This window comes from Nematostella vectensis, chromosome 3 (assembly GCF_932526225.1).
Source record: "Nematostella vectensis chromosome 3, jaNemVect1.1, whole genome shotgun sequence".
Taxonomy (NCBI): domain Eukaryota; kingdom Metazoa; phylum Cnidaria; class Anthozoa; order Actiniaria; family Edwardsiidae; genus Nematostella; species Nematostella vectensis.
This window is the reverse complement of record NC_064036.1, coordinates 8,964,414-8,988,991: the sequence shown is the minus strand read 5'-3', so window position 1 is coordinate 8,988,991 and position 24,578 is coordinate 8,964,414. Positions and strand designations below refer to the sequence as shown.

Genomic DNA, 24,578 nt, shown 5'->3' with positions numbered 1-24,578 from the left:
CGAATGTTTGATATTTTTCTTAACATCTATACCCAAGCGATCGATTTTTAGTGGAATAAGCGTTTTATCACCGATAAGATATAACAAGGGTATACGTACCACATTGCCCAAGACCCGCCACCTGTATGTTAGAACCGTTATGACAAGCGGTTGCGCGGAGAAGGCAGTCGTTATTGTAAGTCTTCCCGTCCGTACCACAAACCGGGGACGGGACACCCGGACAGTCTATCGCTGACGGGCAGACACATGTTGTACGGCCGTCCGAGAGTGTGACGCAATGGGCGTGGTTCGCACACACTACAGCAAAACAGGGGTCTACAGGAAGAACACACAGTGCATAAAACATGGTCTGCAAAAATGGATTTTTGCATGCAAAAAGAATTTTATGTAAACCCACAACGTATTGTTATTGTCTAAGTAACTAGAGCCTTGTTACCCGTGACTGTAAAATTATTACATAATGACACGCGTCTGGCGCGTGAGTAGGGGTCATTGCATTGACCCCCCTCCAAGGGGCATTACCGTCAAGCGTCACACGGTTCATTCACTCACTTTGATTTTTCAACGAGTGAGGACGTTCACCAGAAATCACGCCACCTCCCCTTTCTCCAGGCCGTGCATTATGGCGTCTATGTTGCCCTCACCTTAACTGGACCATTTCTATTAGCTTTTGCGAATTTATTTGTCATTAGAGGCAACACTAGTTGATTATCTGAGTTGTATTGTTAATCAGTAATAAACTGAATAAAGCGGCTAGGAGGTCAAACTCCTAGCCAGATTCAAACAAATTATCGCTGTAGTTCTTGCCCAGTTAACAGAGCTCAGAATGTGCATCACCTTTTAGGTTATTGACGCTGGTGGGATAAGGCATAAAGAACCTACTATGCATAAAACAATGTCTACATGTCTACAAAAACAAGGTGCACTGTAATATACTTCTTCTATGCTACATACCATGAACAAAGCAAGACATGAACAAGACTGGATAAGCAAAAGTAAATTCCATTAGTAGTCCCATTTCTATTCCCATGTGGGTCTTACCTTTACAAACATTGGTAGCTAGTGTCACCCCAAGACCTCGCAACTCATTAAAACTGTCGAGTCTGAAGGCGTCCTCATCAGCAGTCGAAATCTGCTTTAACTTATCAAGAGGAGAGTACAGCCCTACACCCAGCGCAAACACTTGGATACGAGAGTTCTTTAGCACTCGCGCGGTAGGTGCAATATTTTCTGGGATAGGTCCATTAATGATCGCGATAAGGACTCTGCGCACACCAACCCTCACGAATCTACCGGGGCTGAAGATACGCGCAGCTGAAGTGAGCATACTGCTCACGCGAATACCGCTGGCTGGCCTGAGCGAATGTTGTAGCTTGCTGATTTTTTCCTTGAGTGGCGCGGCGTCATCGAAGTTTTCCAAGTTGATAACGCTCTCGGTGCCAGTGCTGTGCAGCAACACAGCCACGCGAGTGTGAGATGGGGAGATTTTAAAGGCGTCGATCAGTCCGGTGATGAATTTCTTCTGCTTTTCAAAGTCTTCAAGAGACACTTGGTTGGAGCCGTCCAGAGCAAATATCATCTCCATCGGGATAGCACAAGCTAAGCGATAACAAACAAATCATTGAAAAGAAGCCATTGGAATGACACAAAATCACTCTAAAATAATTCAGTGGAATGACACATAATAAACATAAACAAACAATTCAGAAAAAACTTCGATTGAACTGACACTAGCAAGAAGTATCGAGAAAACAGCCAAACTTGAATCTCGTTTTTTTCACATACGTTTTTTTTTCACTAACGTCAAGTTTTTTTAAAGCAGGTATTTCACCATGTAGTAGTATGATCGACATGTTTAGTGTTTTTTTCCATCCGAGCTCATGGTGTGAGTATCTCAGACCCCGACTCCTACGGTTATGTTAGCTATTGGTAAGGAGGAGATGTGTTTAACTGGTTGTTACCTATCAGTATGGGACACGTGTTATACTGGTACGTTACCTATTGGTGAGGGGGAGATGTGTTTAACTGGAATGTTACCTATGAGTATTGGACAGGTGTTATACTGATATGTTACCTATTGGTAAGGGGGAGATGTGTTTAACTGGAATGTTACCTATCAGTATGGGACAGGTGTTATACTGGTATCTTACCTATTGGTAAATGGGTGATGTGTTTAACTGGTACGTTACCAGCAGTGTGGGACACGTGTTCTAGTGGTATGTTACCTATCAGTATGGGACACGTGTTATACTGGTATGTTACCTATTGGTAAGGAGGAGATGTGTTTAACTGGAATGTTACCTATCAGTGTGGGACACGTGTTCTACTGGTATGTTAGCTATTGGTACGAGTCAGGTGTGTTCTATTTGTGTTTTACCAGCTGGTACAGGACAGATCAGATCCACAGGAATGTTGCCATCGATAGGCCTGCATCGGCCACAGTATCCACCACACTTCCCTGCCACGATCAGTCCATCGTCGGTCCGGTTGAAATCTTGTATTCGTAGGTTCTTAGGGAATCCCTGGTGGATCCACGTGACGTCTTCTCTTATCCTAATGCCCGTGCCCCACAGATCAATCTTTATGGAGAAACAAACACATATATATCAGACACCTTTTGTAGGCGTAGGAAAGAGGCAGGGCGTGGTAGGATAGGTGCAAACTAGCTGACAGGAAAAATTGGAGATACGTTGAAACCCTATGTACCACGATATATGAAAAGGAAAGAAAGGTTATACAAACCTTAAAGCTACCCTTGCGGCAGTTCTCCTGGCTGACCGAGTAGCAATCCCCCGCTGTGCCGTAAGGGATCTGCTTGCCTCGTGGGTCCGAACGAGCGAACGTGAAATCACTAGTCAAAATGGTCAATTTCTCGACGTCTAACCGAACTTTATTGAACCTGAAACAGAAAAAAAGGTTACTTGCTACTTACTCTGATAGCAGTGGATTAGTCTTGTTGCTCTACACTCGTGAAGTTGTCGGGTTACTCTGCTATTGGTGTATTTATATGGTTAATTTGCTATTGGTGTAGTTATCTGGTTACTATGCTAGCGATGGAATTGTCTGGTTACTCGACAAGGGTTGGATTTGTTTGATTACTCTTCTAGCGGATGATTTATCTGGTTACTGTACTGGCTTTGGATTTGTCTGATTACGCATCTAGCAGGGGTTTCGTATTTCAGGAGGAGAAAACAAAGCTTAATATCGTCAAAATATTTTTGAATATATTTCTGAACATGTCTAAATTTCTGGGATTTAACATATTTTTTCTTTCGAGGCAGAACAGGCTTACACATTCTTCCAGCCTATCACAGTAAATTAACGCCCATAAACTAGGTAGATCAAATAAATTTATATCGAAATAACGGGAACCAGCAAATTAACAATAAATGTATCACGGTAAATAAGATACCAGAGCACATCAGGTGCCTGTACCTTGTCCTTCCACTCTCTGCATATGGCTCTTTCAGAACATCACCGCTGCATTGGTACCGGTCGCGCAGACGCTCGTCGTGAATCAAGGCGAAGTTATTATCGGCACCGGTGGTGAGCGTGAGATATTCTTTAGGCTCATCGCTGTCCATAAAATGGCAGTATAGACGCAGCGGAGTTTTGCATATCTTGCTGCCGTAGATCAGATAGTGGCCAGGGCTTGAGCTACCAGAGAATTTGACATCGCGACAGCTGGTGTGCTCTGTTAAAATAATGCAAAAAAATTCTTATCTTGACGTACAACGAGATGATGCCTGACTAGGTTAATATTGCTTGATACTGTTTATATTTGTGGGGGTCCTGATGAAAATGATGATCATCATCATGGTAGCGATGATGAAGATAGCTAGATTAAAACTAGATTAACTAATTGTGCTTCTTTTTGCGACCTTTAAACTGGGAAAATCTGATAGTATACCTTGCGTGAGTATGAACGGCACTTTGCGTACATCCTCAGACTCCTGACCAGGGCGTGGCAGCACCACGAGGTCATCGGCAGACGCGATGCTCTTCATCTTGCTAACGTCAGGTGAATCCACACCGATAGGAATTACTTTAATCGACCTGTCTCTTAGCAATTGAACTTCTCTTTGGACATCTGGCGACACTTGGCTAAAATCGCCCGTACTTAAAACGATAAGTGTATCTTCCACAAAGGGCCTGTCGCCGCCAGCAAGAGAAAAGAGGTCCATTCGAGCCTAGAAAATGTCGAACGATTGAGTGTTAAGAGCGAACGACACGATGTTTTTAAAGAGAAGCTAAATAGAACCTTAAAACGTATAGCGGTAAAGTATGGTGAACAAAAATAAGGGAGGGGACCAAACAGCAACGTCTATGGACTCTTCTCCCGGATGAGGTTAAATTAAAAAATGAATACACGGTCATCAAAATGCGGTTATGGTTATGTGACTAGACATTCTACCTAGACGGTTAAATCTGTCCGAGAATCAATAATTATTGGTTGGGGTTAAGCTTAATATTGTTAATTATCAAAACCCCTTCTTCTGTTTATTAGCCTAATCGCATACTAAACGGTTTTAGGCTTCCATTTGCTGTCTAAATTCTCTAACAACAACCGCGATAAAAAATGACAATTTCTGTCAATGTTAAAAGGGCATCCGGTTAAGGTGTCCAGGTTTAAAATAAGAGCTGTTAAACGTGGGCCAATGGGCTGAATACTAACCTTTCGAAGTCCGCCAGGCAGGGATCCCCCGCTTGCTTTGATCAAAGCGTCGACGCGTTTGCTGAACAATGGGCCAGTCAAGGACTCCAAATTCTCATTAAAGCGCATGCGCACCTCAGCAGGGCCGCTGTAATCGACAAGACCGATGCGCACGTCGAGAAGGTTCAATTGTGCTGCAAGGTCTTTGACTATGTTCTTCATTACGGGCAAGTATACGTCAGCATCACCGTCGGGGATTCCCACCAGGAAACCCACATCCAAAACCTTACCTGCAATGGCAGCGAGTCAGAAAAATGGGTAAAAACCTCAACTGCAATGACGCGAGTCAGAAAAATGCACTCTCCATCCCACTACTCTTATGATTTTAAGTGATGTAAGCATGGCGTAGAACAGGGCGGGGCTCTTGGTTATTTTCATTAACAATTTTATTGAGTATTTGACCCAATGGGGTCAGCAAGAATGGGACCAGGTCCCATACGAAGTGATTCAATTGGGTTTACGACGCCATGGCTTATTAGCAGTGCGATTCAAGTAATACTATACTCACGGCAGAGACCGGGATGTTTAACAGCTATAGAGGTCTGGGCCTGGCATGCACGTGCGTCCATGGCACACGTTGATGAGTATGTCCGGCCGTCCTGGCCACAGACCGGACTGGCTTCAGAAGGGCACTCTGTGTTACACTCGCAGACTGCTGAACCGTCCGGAAGACCGACGCATCTGGCCTTGAACTTACACTCAACATTTTTGCAAGGGTCTGTTCATAAGATAATAATGTCTTAGCGTTACTTAAGTATGCAATAATGTAGTTCAGGTTCCTTAGAGCCAGAGACAATTCCTAAAGAACAGACTGGTGCCGGTGGCCCTGATCGAATGGTGGGGTAGGGGTGTTATAGGTAAGAAATATAAATAGCCTTCCTGACGTGGGAAGCGTTTGAGAGCAATAAAGGCTGTTGGAACAAAAAATGATATATTAGAATATTAAGTCCACAGGTATAGATTGATGAACACATGAAAGGGAGAAGAACAAAGATCTAGGCAAACACTCCACACAAGTAGACTTTTTATGCTTCAGAAAAGCTTTCCTTTCACAAACAAGCAGGCTTTAAGGACTGTCAGATTTGTTTTCCTTTCACAAACAAGCAGGCTTTAAGGACTGTCAGATTTGTTTTCCTTTCACAAACAAGCAGGCTTTAAGGACTGTCAGATTTGTTTTCCTTCCACAAACAAGCAGGCTTTAAGGGCTGTCAGATTTGTTTTCCTTTCACAAACAAGCAGGCTTTAAGTACTGTCACTGATGTACTTACTGCACAGTCCCCACTTATGCACCTTGATACTGGTTTGCGTTCTACAAGCGTTCCTGCGGAGGAAGCATCTGTTGAGGTACTCCCGTCCGTCGGTGCCACATACTGGCTTGAAGCGCACTTGACATTGCCTGGGGCACACGCAATGTGCTTTCCCATTATTACGAACGACGCAGCGCCCGTAATGAGAACAAGAAATACGCGAGCAGGGAGACACAGCTGGTAAGAGCGGAGATAGAGAGAGAGACAGAGCAGTCATTCACACACAAAGGAAGGAAAATTAAATGGGAAACAGGTAGATGCCTAGGTGGGTTAACAATTTGAGAATGGTGAAGTGGAAATTGAGGAAAAACTTATAAGTCTCTAGTGAAGGATAGAGCAGAATAGAAGAAAGGAAAGTCTACAAGTACATAGATAAGACAGGGATACAGGAGATATCTTACTAAGATACTTAGAAGGTTCTATGCATAGTAAATAAGGAAAAGAAGTTAGAACATCCCACTCACAACAGAATCCTTGCCATTTCACTTTCAGGTCTAGATTGTATCGACAAGACTCTCGTTCTATATGACATTTATTCCAGTAGTTCTTGCCGTCACTTCCGCACAGCGGTCTCATCGTTATCGGGCATGCGCGTGAGCAGTTACAAAACATTGTGACATTAGCCAGCATGACACAGCGACCGTACCTATGACAGATGCTGGTGCACATTTCTGTGAGAAGCAGAGAAGATACACACCCATAGTGGAAAGTAAGAAAATTCCAAGGAAAGATATTACAATAAGAAGAGAAGGAAAAGACAAGGGGGCAAACAGCAAATACCTTGTAAGACCTTGTCCATAATCTTGTCTGCCGTTTCTTTTGGATCCTGTACGTCTGGTTTTTCAATCAGGTTTTTAGGGCTTGTCGCGATCTTGCCCAGTTGATCTGGATCTGCTGTAGAGCCAAGAGCAATTGCAATTATTGTGATCCCCTGCTTTTCTAGCTCCTTCGCCTTGCGAGCCACTTCATCCATGTCCTCAGTCGAGCTGCGATCTACCATCACTACCAGAACCTTGCGTGAGCTAGGATCTGAGCCAAACTGGAATACTTCACCAGCGCTATATAAACCACGCTCAATGTTTGGCTGACCAAAGTTAAGTGGAGGCATGGCTTTGATGAAGGCGATGAGCTGGCTGGGCTCGTTGAATCTCTGGGTGAAGCGTACTCTGGGGTAACTATAGTCGTTAAACTCGATAAAAGCGTATCGGATCCTGTTGAACCCGTACTTCTCGATGATGCTGGCAATAGATGACACAATGTGACTATGGGATTGCCGTGCGGAGGGCCCGGTCGCCGAGATCAGGAAAGCAATGTCTGTTTTCTTTTTAACGAGAACTACAGAAACAAAATGTGAATTCAATGACTGGAATATGCTAATGTGCTGTGATGTTAATAGAAGATAATATGTAACATGGTACTAATTCAGCGCTGGGAAGCCGAAAACGCGCATAGCATCGCCACTATTGATGAAATATGAAGTAGAAGTTTACATACGCTCGGAGGCCTTGCAGAGTTGGGCAGATACCGAAGGGACGAGTTTGGTGAGTTTGGTAAAGCTGTCTACCGAGTGCAAAAAGTTTGCCTGCGAAACGGCTCTTGCCATCTGTGCCTCCACATTGCTGCTGCCAACACTAATAGCAAATATCTTGACATTTTCCTTTGTGAGGCTGAGTGAGGCCAGGACAACTGCAGTGTCTGATGGATCAATGGCATCTGATAGCACCACCACAGCCTGTACAACAGAAACGCGCCATAACTCTATGAATATTTCCGCTTATTCTTAATAAGATATATTCTTATCCTTGCAACCATCCAACTATCTTATACTAACGTCGCTTTTTCTGTCACGCTTTATAATACATATCTCACCTTTCCTATGTCACCCTATAACGATGTAACCTGTACTATATCACGCTGTCTATTACCGATGTCGCCCTTACTGTGTCATGCTGTCTTATACCGATGTCATTAAATGTCGTAAACATTGTTCTTATACTGATGTCGCCTGTGCGGTAGCATGCTAACTGACAAGCAGTGTAATGGGCAACACCCACCTTGACATTGTCTCTCTGGTCTTGTGTGATCACTTCTAGTGCTTTGGTCATACCACGGCTATACCGGTTTCCTATATCTCCCTCAGTGACCAAATCAATCAAATTCTTCAGAGATATCCTATCCAGGGTGCCGTCAAACGGTAGACTAATAGATGCATGTTTGTCATCGTAAAAAACTAGAGACAGCTTAAGGGCCGCCTCGCCGACTTTAAAGTTGTCTATAACAGCCTTTATGAATGATTTCTTGGCGGTGAAATTGCGGCCTCCGACAACAAAGACGACGGTAAGGGAGTTGTTGCACACTGCAAGGTACAAAGTATGCACATACATTCACTGAAGTTGCAGGGCATAATACACAACTTTTATATACTCACCAACACATGGTCCGTTAACGTTGAAAGGTATATCTTTCTTCATGTTACACGCGGCAGCAATTCTTGTGCAGTTGTTGATGTAAGTGGTCTTATCACCTCCGCAGACGGGTGAATAGGTATGAGAGCAGTCTGATGGGCAGACGCAGTTCGCAGATCCTCCAGACGATTTTACACAGCGACTGTGGAACTTGCAGCTGATCTTTAGGCATGGGTCTGTTAAAGCTAACAAGAACGCAGCGCAATAAGTACAAGAAAACAACGACGAAGAAGAAAATGAGACCCTTCAAACAACGTAACCACCAGTGGTACCACTAAAAGAACAAAACCTTAGAATATAAAGAGACAGAAAGAGTTAGTTATAGCTATTGGCCTAACTCTCCCTTACAGCATCCTCACAAACACGATTGGACACTAAACGTATCACTGAGCATTACCAAAATAATACGTGCAAATTACAGTGTGGTTCAACTACAGACAAATCTAGGTGGTCCGCGCAGTCGTTGAGAAACAATAACAATTAAACACAGGCTTCAGGTTGAAGGCATATATCACGTTTCACTGACGTTTCGAAAGTACTCAGAGAGGGGTAGGACGTACTGCTTTGATCCTGTGTTGATTTATTTCTAAATTTGCCGTATTCAAACACGAAATTCTTATCTCCATATTTAGATAAACTAACCCATTGCAATGGCATCCAGTAGCTTTCGCGAGCGTTTTCTTGGTCTCTCTTGACCTCTGACCGTCACCACGAGATCACCAGTCTTTTCTGGAGCAATTGACACTAGGTCAGCTTTAGCGACCTCGTCACCGATAATGACTGGGATGATTTTAATCTTGACGTCATTTAGCTCTTGTGCTTTACGGAACAAGGCGTCTTGCGTATTCACTGATGGCTGGTCCGTCAGTACAACTACTATCTTGTAAGCTCCTTGACGATACCCACTTTCCGGTCTGAACACCCCTTTAGCGCTCTCAAGGGCTTTCACGATGTCTAGCCTGCCCCTAGAGACGAGGCCAACACTTTTCAACGAGTCTATGATGTAAGGAGAGTTTGCGAAGTTCTCGGAAAACACTATTTTGTCTTGGTCGAAAACCTTGAGCGCATAGTGCAGCTTTTTCGTTCCGTACTCCCTTGCAATGCTATGCAAAGTGGACTTCGTCAATTCTAGATTCTGGCGACTCTTTGCTGCCGAAAAGCTAAGCACAAACACGACATCCACACGCTGAACCTTGTGAGTATCTGAAATACATAAACCAACAGTTCGACTATGGTCATAGCTGAGCTGGACTAAATAACGACCTGGGGATTATAATGCCCGACCAATTTCAATTGAGTTATCGATTATATGATATTTGAATACATAGTGCCGGTGTTACCCGGAGTGACTGTGTCTGCAAAAGAGATTGCGGATGGAGTTAAACAATGTATGAAAAAAAGCACATGACTCACCGCTTGTGACGTTACCCATGATGATGGAGGCGATTTTGCCGTGCTTCTCACTCGGGTCCACCTGTACAACATCCTCGCTTTCTATATCCTCATCAAGATCTGCCAGCGCTACTGTTCCAAGGGCAACAGGAATGACATGCACACTCTTCTCTCTCAACATTTCAAGGACATTTTCAATCGGTTTCTTGTTGCTTGCTGTCCGCGCATCTGTTATTAAGACGACAACCTTACGAGCGTCTCTGCGAGCGGAAGAGCTACTAAACATTTCATCGGCTTTGTGCAGGGCATCGGAGAGTGCCAGGGAGCCCGAGGTGGGCCTCATTTGGTCTAAGGTCTGCATTAGGATTCCATTGTTAGGGAAACGGTCTCGGAATCTAAGGTAGTTCTGTGCTGTGTTACCATATAGGACAACACCAAACTGCATTTCTGCTCGCTCATATGTATCCACAATGGTCTTGATAGCATCTCGGATCTTATTGAAGTTAGTGGCTGGGTTGCTGGCCTGAGTGTTAATTACGAACACTAGGTCCGTTTTGACGATCTTGATATGGTCTGCCGGAAACAAACATAATGTTGACACTCTCACGAATTCTAAATGAACGCGCAGTGACTTTTTGATTTAAAGCACTAAACTGTACACGATAGTAGATGCACGCGTCACAATAATGGACGTTACAATGGTTTTAGGCTCAATAAAATGGTTTATCACGCGTATATAATTTTTATCACGCATATACAGTTATCGTAGCATACCTTGGGTCACTTTTTTCATAATTTCTCTCGCCAAATCTTTAGGGGTCTCCTGCCCGGTAGCGACGACCACCAAATCCTTATATGGAGACAGCTGACTTAGCTGAGTGGCGTCAGCTTCAATACCTATAGCCACCGATATCACCACCACATCATCGAAAGCCAGATCCCTCGCGGACATTTTCACAATGTCAGGAACACCTGTTGGATACTTGTCGGTAAGGAATACAAGGGCCCGCATGGCGCTGGGCCGGCCTGAGGTCTCGAATAGTGTGCTTGCTTCAGTCAAAGCAGCACTAGTATTTGGCATACCAGACGGGAGTTTAATTCCATCCAGGACCTCCGTGTAGCGTTGTATATCAGGGAAGACGAAGTCGAAATTGAAGGCGGTCACAGCGCTACTACCATACACGATCACGGCATACCTGAAAATAAAAGTGAGGCTGATCTAATGCACCTAAAAGGTGAGAGCGAAGATGATCTATTTCACCTGAAAGACGAGAGTGAAGATGATCTAGTTCACCTGAAAGACGAAGGTGAAGATGATCTATTTCACCTGAAAGACGAGAGTGAAGATGGTCTAGTGCACCTGAAAGACGAGAGTGAAGATGATCTAATGCACCTGAAAGACGAGAGTGAAGATGATCTAGTGCACCTGAAAGACGAGAGTGAAGATGATCTAGTGCACCTGAAAGACGAGAGTGAAGATGATCTAGTGCACCTGAAAGACGAAAGTGAAGATGATCTAGTGCACCTGAAAGACGAGAGTGAAGATGATCTAGTGCACATGAAAGACGAGAGTGAAGATGATCTAGTGCACCTGAAAGACGAAGGTGAAGATGATCTAGTGCACCTGAAAGACGAGAGTGAAGATATGATCTATTTCACCTGAAAGACGAGAGTGAAGATGATCTAGTGCACCTGAAAGACAAGAGTGAAGATATGATCTATTTCACCTGAAAGACGAGAGTGAAGATGGTCTAGTGCACCTGAAAGACGAGAGTGAAGATGATCTAATGCACCTGAAAGACGAGAGTGAAGATGATCTAGTGCACCTGAAAGACGAGAGTGAAGATGATCTAGTGCACCTGAAAGACGAGAGTGAAGATGGTCTAGTGCACCTGAAAGACGAGAGTGAAGATGATCTAGTGCACCTGAAAGACGAGAGTGAAGATGATCTAGTGCACCTGAAAGACGAGAGTGAAGATAATCTAGTGCACCTGAAAGACGAAAGTGAAGATGATCTAGTGCACCTGAAAGACGAGAGTGAAGATGATCTAGTGCACATGAAAGACGAGAGTGAAGATGATCTAGTGCACCTGAAAGACGAGAGTGAAGATGATCTAGTGCACCTGAAAGACGAAAGTGAAGATGATCTAGTGCACCTGAAAGACGAGAGTGAAGATGATCTAGTGCACCTGAAAGACGAGAGTGAAGATGATCTAGTGCACCTGAGAGATGAGAGTGAAGATATGATCTAGTGCACCTGAGAGATGAGAGTGAAGATGATCTAGTGCACCTGAAAGACGAGAGTGAAGATGATCTAGTGCACCTGAAAGACGAGAGTGAAGATGATCTAGTGCACCTGAGAGATGAGAGTGAAGATGGTTTAGTGCACCTGAAAGACGAGAGTGAAGATGATCTATTTCACCTGAAAGACGAGAGTGAAGATGGTCTAGTGCACCTGAAAGACGAGAGTGAAGATGATCTAGTGCACCTGAAAGACGAGAGTGAAGATGATCTAGTGCACCTGAAAGACGAGAGTGAAGATGATCTAGTGCACCTGAAAGACGAGAGTGAAGATGGTCTAGTGCACCTGAAAGACGAGAGTGAAGATGATCTAGTGCACCTGAAAGACGAGAGTGAAGATGATCTAGTGCACCTGAAAGACGAGAGTGAAGATAATCTAGTGCACCTGAAAGACGAAAGTGAAGATGATCTAGTGCACCTGAAAGACGAAAGTGAAGATGATCTAGTGCACCTGAAAGACGAGAGTGAAGATGATCTAGTGCACATGAAAGACGAGAGTGAAGATGATCTAGTGCACCTGAAAGACGAGAGTGAAGATGATCTAGTGCACCTGAAAGACGAAAGTGAAGATGATCTAGTGCACCTGAAAGACGAGAGTGAAGATGATCTAGTGCACCTGAAAGACGAGAGTGAAGATGATCTAGTGCACCTGAGAGATGAGAGTGAAGATATGATCTAGTGCACCTGAAAGACGAGAGTGAAGATATGATCTAGTGCACCTGAGAGATGAGAGTGAAGATGGTCTAGTGCACCTGAGAGATGAGAGTGAAGATGGTCTAGTGCACCTGAGAGATGAGAGTGAAGATGGTCTAGTGCATCTGGAAGACGAGAGTGAAGATGATCTAGTGCACCTGAAAGACGAGAGTGAAGACATTGTCATGATTCTGGTGCTCACCTGAGGCTTTTGGTCCCATATCTGCTGATGATTGTGTTGACGGCGTTCTTCATCAACTTGTAATGGGAAGAAGCATCTTTCGAAAAGGCACTCATGAGGAAAGCAACATCTATGTCCGGCGCAACAAGGAACGAGTCTGAACACAAAACAAAGATGAATGTATAGTTTAAAACACAACAAGGGCAATAATAGAATACAATAAAAGGACAACAAAATAATCTATGAAGCCACAATACAAGGACCGTAATATCATCTTTGAAACCACGATACAAAGACCACAACTGAGCTTATGAACCCTCAAATCGAAGGTATATGGGGCTGTGTGCTTTTTCTTTGTGCTCCCCTTCCGCCCGTACCCTCCATTCCCCTAGGACCTCCTCTGGACCCTTTTTCATTTGCTTACAGGGCCGTGTTATGAAACAACCCCCTAACGAGTTCAGTTAAAAGCACCAAACGAGCAATACAGCCCCAAAGACAAACAAGACCGCCAGCTACGCCGGCTCCGTCTGCTTATCGTTTTAGAAACTTGATATACGCTGTTCCGTTGTTCACCTTTGCTTGCAGTTTCTATGACAGCCTTAACTGTCTTATCCGGAGTCACTGGAGGCATGGATTTCAGAAGGTTGTTACTATCGGGTGCAAGCACTGACAGCTCGTTGGCAGCACGGTCACTAAGCGCCACCACAATTACCCTTATCCAGTTACGGAAGAGATCTTGGGCGCTGGAAAGGATGTCTTGCCTAGATCTACCACTCTCGTCAGCTGTTATCACTACAAGCACCTTCTTGGCTTCTGGGCGAGAGCCCTGAGCCGGGTCGAAAATGTCAGAGGCTACACGCAACGCAGCAGCAACATCAGGGGAGTCTGGGGGAAAGAAAGCCGGCGAATTAGGATACGCGTAGCCAATATGGTAACAAGCAGTAAAATTTGTCTTGGGAGATGAGAACATTTTCAAAGTAAATCTAGAGCTTTTGACGTCGGTTACTTATCTCACTTTAACAGGGAGTACGGATCAAATGTTTTTATTTGCTTCCAGAATATTTTTTGAATAATTTCTTCGCTTGGCCCCTCCTAGAGGTGTATTGCAATTCGAAGAACCCCACCCTCAATTTCGAGCTCTGCCTTGCTTTGGACAGCCAGATTGGCTTTTACGGCATCTAATACATTTTGTGAAATTATTTAAATTAAAATCTGAAACATTTTGTAACTGAATCGGGGTTACCGAGCCGTTAGAATACCGTTTGGCCTCTGTAGCAGCTCTATAAAATTCCCCAGCTGTTCCACGGTGTAGCCATCTCTGAACCTGATATGCACAGTCGGTGTCGTCCCGTATACAAGAAGGCTGTAGCCGATCCTGTCCTTGCCGTACGTCGAAACGACACTCTTTGCAATGGCTTTAATGTTGTTGAAAGTTGAGGTGGGTGTGTCAGGCTTTGCTCCGATTGCAAAAAGGACATCCATCGTTGGAACAATGGGATTATCTGTAACATCAACGAATAACAAATGATTGGTCCATAACATGGTCACATTGCAATTGGTTTATCTATAACCAGACCCGTAGGCTGGATTTGGTCTGAGGGGTCTTGCTAGCGTTTTTTCTTTTCTTTTTAAGGCTTCAAAATTCAACGGTCAATAAACTGTAGTCAATGGAAGCCGCGTTTCCACTTAGTCTCGAAGCATATTTATAATTTTTACTCGCCTCTGCTTAAGCCGCCAAGGCAACTAAATGACCTGAAGTATTTTAATACTTAAAATAACATGATAATGGGATGATATTCAGCATTAACAACAAATACTATATTAATAAAATAATATGTAACGGATGGATCAACGACATACCTTCAATTATTTTGTCTATGACTCTATCTCCAAGCCCTTGCGGGTCGGGTTTGATCATGGCCTTGATGACGTTATCCTTGTTAGAGGCGACAGCACTGAGCTCTTGCTCATTCGCGTTTGGTGGAATTGGAACAGTAATGACCTTGACATGCCCACTCGGGAGTCGCTCTAAGGGCACCACGCTCTTCATCAACTCCTCCTTCGTGTTTTTAGATCTCCCGTCCATTATAACGACTAGGAACCTCTTGGCGTCAGGTCTTGGGGCAGCAGCCTCGAATTGCTTCCTAACTTCTTGTAAAGCTTTCACAAGATCTGGCTTGCCTGTTGGACGGGGCGAACTCTCGATGGATTTGAGAACTGCATCACTATTTGACAAGTGCTGATCAAAGCGTAGAATTGTGGTCGGGTCACTTCCAAAGGATACGACACTATAGCGGATCTTGACTCGTCCATACTTTGAGATAATGTGCTTGATGATGTTTCGCATGGTGAAGAAAGATTCCCCAGAATCCAACATGGTGGAGCTAATGGCAAAAGCGAGGTCCACCTCGGGGATGATTTTAGTGTCTAAAAAGAATAGATACACAAACAGACTCTTCAGGGAACTTTGAGTTCTAATGGTCGCGGGTTTCAAATCGCGTGTCGCGGGTTTCGAGTGGCGGATTTGAAAAAAAAAGGAGGGGTCTCAAGTCGCTGATTTGAAAAACGGAGCCGGTTTCAAGTCGCTGGTCCAAAAAATGGTGCAAGATTAAATCGCGGGTTCAAAAGTTTCAGAATTTCTCTCGAGGTCTAGGGAACGGATTTGTGGTTCGGTTACACGATTTCTCTTTTCTTTCTTGTTTATGTTTTTACAGTAGTCAACAGTGTGTAATGTTGTCAGCCACACCCTCTACAATTTCAAATAAGACTGCTTTGGTTAACCTCTATAAGGCGAATCTGACAATGCCCTAACGATTTCTTTGTTCTAAAACTGACAACAGATTCTTAGAGTCAGAGTGTTCGCCAGAATTAATGCCATTAACCACGCTTTTTTGTCACGGTCTCCTAGATTCGAAGAAGTGGTAAACCTCTATTCCAGTCAAGGATTGCTTAAGGTCTTGGTAAAGGTAAATTTGACACTACTGTTTGTTTTTGTGGTTTTTGCAAAACCTGTATCAATAGTTTTTAAACTTAATTTTTGGCAAAAAATTTTTTTCAATAACTAGCATTCTAAGACGGCTAAAATGGGCCTTTGCTGTTTTCCGTGACCTGTTGACCGTGAATTCACGCCAGATCTTTGACTTTTCTAACGTATTATTTAGAGTAGAGAACTCGAGCTTGTCGGGCGTAACCTCGCGACGGGTTTTAAGATACCCCCTTCAAAATTTTGGGATCTGATAGATAATTATGCCATGTCAGAAATTTTTGATTTTCAAGTGAAGAAAGCTTTTATAGCACTTTTCGTGTCCAAATTTCGCCAGAAATGAGAGTTCCAACTTTGATTCGTGATATTTTGTTGACAGTGTCAAATAACAAAAAGTCCTCACACACTTTGGTAGATCATCTATCTGTCATTGAGATGCAATTACGTGCAAGTGCATGCGCAATAACGCGAAGGTGCATTACGCTCTAGAGTAAACTCCGTACTTTTGAGTTTGAGACCTCAAAAACTTAAACACGGAATTAGCTTTTGCAAAAATAAAACTTGCAGGAGATAATTCAATATTCATGTAGTGAAAATTGCGGCGCGACAATATTTTTTTTCCGCGGACACGTCGCTTACCTTTACCGAGAACTTAAATCTGAGAATCTATAAGTTTTCCTTAATCCGCTTTCAAAATTCTACAACAAACTGGTTACCACATGGCCAAGAATCGGTTACATAGCGAAATGATTACAATAAAGGTGCTAACAAGAACCTCGGTAAACGGATCAAGGAAGAGCTGTGTGGTACGGAATTGACGTTCGACTTTAATAATAGGATAGTATTTCCACCACAGGCACGAAAAAAAAAAAGAAAAGAACAATCAAAAATCGAGCCACAAATCCGTTTTATAAGCTTCGAGAGAAAATGCGGAGATCCGCGGCTTGAAACTCGCACCTTTGTTCATCCTATTTATAGCTTATCAAAAATTAATCCTTTTCATATCAAGTCACTCATGGGTTCACAAAGTAGAATTATATCATGTCTAAAATTTGATTTTACTTGCGTGAAAGCAGACATGTTTGCAAGGGTGTAAAGTATGTGGTGTACCTTGCAAAATTCTACCAATGATCTTGTCGACTACAGTGTCAGGCATCGCCGATGGAACTGGTTTGATGACGTCATCTTTGGTTACAGTGATCTTCTCGAGGCTCGTGGTGTCAACAGAATGGTACAGCGGTACAGCTATCACCCTGACGCTTGACTTCTCCAACGAACGCAGTGCAGCCTTAGTCTGCGTATTGGAAAACACACAGTTTATTATTGTGCATATGTAATGATACATGCATTGTGGAGTATTAAGGCGTTTACTCCATCATCCGAGCTGTTTGGGTCGTTTCAGGTCGGGTTTAAGGATCAGTATTTTCTACCTTCCATAAAGATGTAATAAACACCGGTGGCGTTTAGTACATTTCGATGGTAGAGGGGGGCGTTCAATAGATAGGAGGCGTTTATTAGAGGGGCGTGCATTTTTAACTATATCAATATAATAAACCCAAGTGTAGTGAGGTTATAATTTCAGTCAGGAACACGTTAAGTTATAGCCTGCGTAGCAAAATTTTCTTGACATTGAGCGAGACGCTACTCGTTTAGATTAAACAAGAAGGTATTTGATTTATATTCTGGAACTTCTATGTCGTTTGTTTTAAAACTGAGGGAGGGGGCGTTAAATAGAGTAAGCGTTTATCAGAGAGGGGACTTCAAACACATGTAAGCTTAGTGGGGGCGCTCATTCTTTGAGGCGTTCTTTTGATAGGGGCGTTTAGGTATCGGGATCAGGACTTTCTACCTTACCTTTTCATCCGAGCTGTTTTGGTCGCTATCGGTTGTTAGAATCAGGTTTTCTACCTTACCTTTTCGTCCGAGCTGTTTGCGTCGTTATCGGTTATTAGGATCAGGTTTTCTACCTTACCTTTTCGTCCGAGCTGTTTGCGTCGTTATCGGTTATAAGGATCAGGTTTTCTACCTTACCTTTTCGTCCGAACTGTTTGCGTCGTTATCGGTTATTAGGATCAGGTTTTCTACCTTACCTTTTCGTCCGAGCTGTTTTGGTCGCTATCGGTTATTAGGATCAGGTTTTTTACCTTACCTTTTCGTCCGAGCTGTTTTGGTCGCTATCGGTTATTAGGATCAGGTTTTCTACCTTACCTTTTCGTCCGAGCTGTTTGCGTCGTTATCGGTTATTAGGATCAGGTTTTCTACTTTACCTTTTCGTCCGAGCTGTTTGCGTCGTTATCGGTTATTAGGATCAGGTTTTCTACCTTACCTTTTCGTCCGAGCTGTTTGCGTCGTTATCGGTTATTAGGATCAGGTTTCCTACCTTACCTTTTCGTCCGAGCTGTTTTGGTCGCTATCGGTTATTAGGATCAGGTTTTCTACCTTACCTTTTTGTCCGAGTTGTTTTGGTCGCTATCGTTTATTAGGATCAGGTTTTCTACCTTACCTTTTCGTCCGAGCTGTTTGCGTCGTTATCGGTTATTAGGATCAGGTTTTCTACCTTACCTTTTCGTCCGAGCTGTTTTGGTCGCTATCGGTTATTAGGATCAGGTTTTCTACCTTACCTTTTCATCCGAGCTGTTTTGGTCGCTATCGGTTATTAGGACCAGGTTTTCTACCTTACCTTTTCGTCCGAGCTATTTGCGTCGTTATCGGTTATTAGGATCAGGACTTTCTTAGCGTCTGGTCTGCCTCCAGCGGCTATGCCGTACAAGGCGTTGACTTCCTTCAGGGCTTTGGCGAGGTCAGGTTTTCCAGAAGGCTGCCAAGCGGAGTCAACAAAGAGCTTCATCTGCTCGTCACTTGCGAACCTACGAAAAAGAGATTTGGAAAGAGACATGCACTGTTAGAACGATTGGTATACTTCAGGGCCCGGTTCCTGAAAGGTAGAATAGCACTATTCCAGGGATAACTTGGCTATTCTAGACAATTGATTGGTCAAGAACAACATTTATACATGGAATAGGGTTATTATGCCTTTCAGGAACTGGACCAAGATCTATATTTGGACATAGTATGTCACCCCACTACATGCCCGTGCGGCCACAGCTGATTGCTGTCTTGTTTTTGGCTTCTGGTTAGTTCTAAAGCTACAGTGCTCGTATTTGGAAAAAAAAGCATCCTCAGCATGGAATACATCCTCAGTCACGCGTGACACACGCAAAGACCTCGCGATGACGTGTTACCTTTGAGCAAATCGCAAGTGTACAATGGGGCGATCTGCATACGTAAGTAGACTGTAATGGACCTTTCCTCGGCCCAGGGAGTCCACGATACCCTTGAGAATCTCCTGCATTCGGCGAAAACTGTCGGAGGCGTTGCTTGCTGTAGCACTTATGGCGAGCACGAGGTCTATATCTGGGATAGGTGGATTATCTGTGGGCAAACACATGTAATACGAGTATAAGATAGTGCTATCTATGACAAAACCATTGAATTTGGTGTTTGGGTTTGTTTTTATCACTCGTAAACTGGGCATCATAAATGCATCACACATGAATTTAAATCCTTGCAGGATCAAGTCTAAAAATGGTTTCCCGATAATGTCAAGTATATTATTGTGTTGTAACTCACTTTCAATAATGGTCGTCATAACCTTCTCGGCGCTAGTGATTGGTTCATCCTCGTCTTTTGTCTTCACAATATCCTTTTTATTGCCAGCTATCGCAACCAGTTCCCCATCATCAGCTGAACGACCAAAGGCAACCGGGATGACCTGAACTCCACTCGTTACCAGTGCCTTCGCTGCAAGCTTTATGTCATCTTCATCGTGCCCTGACCCCTTGTCCGTGATAACCACCAGCACTTTCCTGACGTTCGGACGGGAGTCACGTGTGAACAGAGCCTTGGCTTTTATGAGTGCCTCCGTTAGGTTGTTTCCAGGTCGGGTTTTTACGCTGTCGATAGCAGTTTTCAATGAACTGTCATCTGGGAACTCTTGTTTAAAATCAACCTAAAAATAGATTATTGTTAGACTCAAAAGCGACCGTAAAGCAGATAGGAAATCTCTAAACCAAAAAACAGCATTGTTTTGCTTTCGCAAAAAGCGAAGGAAAATGACAGAAAGAGCATTGTGTTAAATGTGGAGATCTTCTTTTTATGTATTTTTGTTCTTAGAGGACACTAAATTGTAATTTTAACTTTGTAATTTGTGAGGAAAAAACACAATTTGTGAAACCACGTGTGCATGCGCTAAAATGTATCTATATAACAACGAGTTCGTATAATGATTTTGAGTTCCTCGCATTCCGGACTTATTCCCCCCGTTCAAAGGATCAATGCTGTGAAGGCGAAATTATACTTCCGATACATTGACTTAATCGGTGTTTTTTATCCAAAAAAATTTCGCGTCACTTATACAAACGCCGCGACGAAATCCTAGACTATTTTATATTACGTAGTGACAGAGGTCCGGCAGCCTGATGGGGTCCTCCTCAAAACTGTCCGGCAGCCGAAATATAATACAAAAAACTTCCGTCCGGAACTCCTGACTTACAAGCTTATACGTTGAAAAACACATTTTCATCAATACCTCGGGGACACAAGCTGCTAATGAAACCAAAATTGGCAAGCACTTTATTCGCACGGATCTCAACATTTTGACAAATTTTGTTACTAAGGCAGCCGATTTAAGGTGGCTCCAGCGTAATTTTTCGATTTCTACATTCAATGGAAAATGGGGAATACAGAAACATAGTGGATTTCAAATTTAAATGCATATTTTCAATCCCTATAGTAGTCTTCTTTTCGTGCTGTCTTTTAAGGCTGTCCACCTACAGCATTAGCTGAAACGAAACTATGTTTCCATGGCAACGGTTCTCACGGTCACGTGACGCTGGACACGATTAAAAGACAGCATGATGTGGGGAATTTCATGGCGATTATAAATATACCATTTAAGGCTTTCTCTATTGTCTCTGTGTATTCCCAATTTTTGTTTGAATGCAAAAATTGTAAATGGAGTCTAAAACCTCCTTAAATTGGTTGCCATGGCAACATACAATAAAATAGTCTTCGGACCGACATCAATGTTGTAGCTGCCAAGTTTGGTGATCATAGCTGTTTCTGTTTGTGAGATATTAGCAAAATGACAGATTTTGTCCGCGTATAAGCCCCACCAAGTCTCAAGTCAGGCCGTAATACACCTGAGAAGCCTATGTTTCTAGTTGAATTCAACTAATATCTATTCCAAAATGGGTTATTTTGGGGATATCAAACGCTTTTTTGAATATACCAATTGCTTAACAGCCGATATTTGGGAGCAAACATTCATTCAAGTTCTTTGTACAGCGTTACTATAAAACACAGCGCTGGATATTCCCAAAAACAGATATTTGTAAAATCCAACAAAATGCAAACGTAGGATTATTTCGGAGTTCCGGAACGATAGTTTTTTGAGGACCCATCCGTCTGCCGGACCTCTAGCGACTGCGTTTATGTTATGGTCGTTTGAAGAGCTGGTTTCGAAACGTTAACAAACTATATTTATCCTAAATCTGGCTCTACAAGTCTTTGAAAGGTAAATTTACATATACAATAAAAGCAATATATTTTTTATTTTAGAACTCGAAAAGTAGGATTAAAAGGTCATGTATGTACTTCCTGCCTTTGTCCACTCTGTAAATTACACGACCCTGAGAGAAATTAAAATTTATTGAAATTTCAATAATAAATTCACGGTTTCACGTAGATTTATAGAAACGGTATAATTGCTAACACCGAATGGCGATTGGCAAATAATAGTTCCAGGACTGGAACCATGGTGTGAAAAACAGATTAGTCTGTTTGTCTGGGGTTCATGGTTGGGCACTCATGAGAGACACTACGCATATGATAAGAAAACGCTCGAGCGGAAGCGATACGGAAGGCAATCTTAAAATGTCTCTTATCGGAAAATATCCGTGTGTAAATGTCACCGAGCCTGCACTTGCAGTAAGCGTTACCTCTGCAGCAGTAAATGTGGTGCTATGTGTACCAACTATTGTGGGCAATACTCTAGTTCTACTAGCATTGGCACTAGATCCGTACAAGAACCTTCGATCTCCCTTCAGTCTATTGGTCGCAAACCTTGCTGCGGCAGATTTATTGATCGGTGTCTTCGTAGAACCAACTTCGCTGGAATTCTTTATTCGCGAGGCAAAAGGTAATCCCGAAATAACTACTATGGATACAGCGCGAAGGATTGTGTTTTTTATAGCAAGTACGGCGTCCTTGCTAAGTGTATCAGCTCTGAGCGTGGAGAGATATTTAGCAATAACATATCCTCTAAAATACCGCTATAAACTGAACCCGCTACGAACGTCTTTCGTGTCACTGGTTATATGGGTGTTCGCAATCTCATTTTCGCTTATTTACCTAAAGGTTGGATACCTTCGGTACCATTTTGTATTCACTAATACCGCTGTTGTGGCTACGTTTTTGGTTTATATGCTGACTTATTTCAAAGTGTTCAAGCGATTCAAAAAGGAAGTTAAGAGCTGGGACAGGCTGCACGAGGGAACGGAAGAGAACCGCGTTAAAAAACAAGCGACTAAATTAGAAAAGAAAATCACCAAGACTTTGCTGATCATGATGGCATTGTTTATCGCGTGTTTTCTACCTTCACTTATACTTGTGTACATCATCAGCTTCTGTACTCATTGTGACTGTAGTTTTATTCACTGGATTCGAGACATCAATTATAACCTCATACTGGTCAACTCATGCATGAACTCATTTGTGATAGCGTGGAGACTAGAGCCGTACCGCAAGGCGTTCGCTAGAATCCTAGGATGCGGTGTGTTTGCTCGTGGGCTCAGATCAGCCTCTAATAGTGTGCTCTCAGTGGTTGGACATTTAAACATGGCGTTCAGCGGAAACCCTGCAAGCGAGACAGTGCACTCTCCCGAGCTGTGCAACAATGGGCAGAAATACCAAGTAAACGAGAGTTGTGCACAGGATATTAGCCTCGACGAAATAGTTCGAAAGTGACCTACTCGTGCGAGAACCAGCCAGTTTTACTTTAAATATACAAAACCCAAAATAACTGAATGTTATAAAAAAATTGAGATAGTACTCGCGATTGATCCTATAGGTGCACTTTCATAGGAATATGAAGGTCATGTGATAACTCAGCACAAAATCATGAGGGCAAGTCGTGCATCATCATTCAACCTGTGATTTATGACGAACTTTCGCATTTTAACACTAAAAATATCATCCCAATCAAAACGTCTCAGTTAAGTAATAATAATTAAAAAAACCCTAAAACTCTGTTTAGAATGTGAAGCCAAAGTTTTCAGTTTTCAAACTGTCTTCTGTGTACGTGCGTGCAGATATTTGAGATACAAAAGTTCAACATATTTGTAAACATTGTGAGTGAATCTCGCTATCCGCCCTAGCCTCTGACTACATCGGCCTGGTAACAGGTTGTTTCGCCCACAAAGCTCTGATTAGTGGAATTATGTCGGATTCTGTGGGATTCTGCCTCCTGTGATGTGATGCGCATGCTCAGACAAAAAGTCACCCTGTTTATAGAGTGCTGTTTCAGTGAATTAGTTACCTCGACATTGGCGCTGTCGCCGTACACCATAACAGCGTATCGAATCCTGAAAGAGCCGTAGGTATCCACCAAGGCTTTCAGAAGCTCCTTCATCTTGCGGAAGTTAGAGGCAGACTTGACGCTAGACGCACCAAGTGCAAAGGCGAGGTCCATCCGTGGAACGTTGGGCGTATCTAGCCAGGGCAACGCAATCAACGTAAATCAACAGCCAAATAACAGTCAAGCACCGGCCAAACAATAGTCAAGCAACAGCCAAATAAAAGCCCAACAATAGTCAAGCAACAGTCCCACGACAGCCCAACAACGGTCCAACAACAGCCAAAGAACAGTCCAACAACAGTCCAGCAACATCAGTCAAGCAACAGCCCAACAACAGCCAAACAACAGTCAAGCGACAGCTAAGCAACAGCCCCACAACAGACCAACAGAATCAGCTACTTCTATACGACAGTAAATGTATGTCTTACTTCGTCTTTGTAAGTTCAGGGTAAGAGCAAATATTCATGTGTTCTTTCTTTGTAAGGTTTCACATCCCTTAAATGGGTGAATCATTACCGTTAATGACTTTCTTCATAATCACATGACCCAGCGTTTCTGGATTGACTTTTTGATCGGCTTGGAACGAGTTCTTCTTATTTGAAGTGATCATTTCGAGCTCCTTATCAAAGAAGCCCAACCCAACAGGAATGACTCGTATGCCCGCCATCTCCAGCAGCGCCGCAGCCTCCTACATAGAAAAACACATTCTCAAATACCAACAGATTATCATTTTATAAGGATCTCAAACAGCGTATGAAGATCAGTGACAATTTGGATAAGGACGGTGGAGAAACAGCATGACGGGGTGGGATACTTAAAGCAATTAAAAGGGAAGACCGGATATGCTTTGGCGATTTTCTATTTGTCCAGAGCCACCAGGTGTACTGCTAGCTGTTCAACACTTAC

The 24,578-nt window shown here is 43.1% G+C and overlaps 2 protein-coding genes across 2 annotated transcripts in view; one reads left to right on the top strand and one right to left on the bottom strand.

Annotated features, from left to right (window-relative positions):
- LOC5512095 overlaps positions 1 to 24,578 on the bottom strand; it is a 121,016-nt gene that overhangs the window by 23,509 nt on the left and 72,929 nt on the right. The window contains exons 102-126 of the mRNA XM_048725831.1: positions 24,189 to 24,360; positions 23,634 to 23,806; positions 19,667 to 20,045; positions 19,279 to 19,468; positions 18,717 to 18,903; positions 17,147 to 17,330; positions 14,914 to 15,480; positions 14,313 to 14,555; positions 13,627 to 13,938; positions 13,075 to 13,210; positions 10,653 to 11,074; positions 9,900 to 10,451; positions 9,129 to 9,689; positions 8,450 to 8,671; positions 8,076 to 8,377; positions 7,516 to 7,753; positions 6,802 to 7,356; positions 5,223 to 5,432; positions 4,676 to 4,944; positions 3,911 to 4,190; positions 3,436 to 3,694; positions 2,743 to 2,899; positions 2,378 to 2,579; positions 1,042 to 1,599; positions 100 to 315 (exon numbers count right to left, since the gene is read on the bottom strand). Of these exons, the coding sequence (XP_048581788.1) occupies positions 100 to 315; positions 1,042 to 1,599; positions 2,378 to 2,579; positions 2,743 to 2,899; positions 3,436 to 3,694; positions 3,911 to 4,190; positions 4,676 to 4,944; positions 5,223 to 5,432; positions 6,802 to 7,356; positions 7,516 to 7,753; positions 8,076 to 8,377; positions 8,450 to 8,671; positions 9,129 to 9,689; positions 9,900 to 10,451; positions 10,653 to 11,074; positions 13,075 to 13,210; positions 13,627 to 13,938; positions 14,313 to 14,555; positions 14,914 to 15,480; positions 17,147 to 17,330; positions 18,717 to 18,903; positions 19,279 to 19,468; positions 19,667 to 20,045; positions 23,634 to 23,806; positions 24,189 to 24,360 (7,546 nt within the window). The remainder of the gene's footprint in view (positions 1 to 99; positions 316 to 1,041; positions 1,600 to 2,377; positions 2,580 to 2,742; positions 2,900 to 3,435; positions 3,695 to 3,910; positions 4,191 to 4,675; positions 4,945 to 5,222; positions 5,433 to 6,801; positions 7,357 to 7,515; positions 7,754 to 8,075; positions 8,378 to 8,449; positions 8,672 to 9,128; positions 9,690 to 9,899; positions 10,452 to 10,652; positions 11,075 to 13,074; positions 13,211 to 13,626; positions 13,939 to 14,312; positions 14,556 to 14,913; positions 15,481 to 17,146; positions 17,331 to 18,716; positions 18,904 to 19,278; positions 19,469 to 19,666; positions 20,046 to 23,633; positions 23,807 to 24,188; positions 24,361 to 24,578) is intronic.
- On the top strand, positions 21,910 to 23,302 carry LOC116618127 (melanocortin receptor 5). Its single transcript, XM_032381481.2, has one exon. The coding sequence runs from the start codon at positions 21,923 to 21,925 to the stop codon at positions 23,060 to 23,062; it is 1,140 nt and encodes a 379-aa protein (XP_032237372.2). The 5' UTR covers positions 21,910 to 21,922; the 3' UTR covers positions 23,063 to 23,302.

What these genes read in the sequence shown, in the direction of transcription:
- LOC116618127 (XM_032381481.2), top strand. Translation starts at nt 21,923, where the DNA reads ATGATAAGAAAACGCTCGAGCGGAAGCGATACGGAAGGCAATCTTAAA.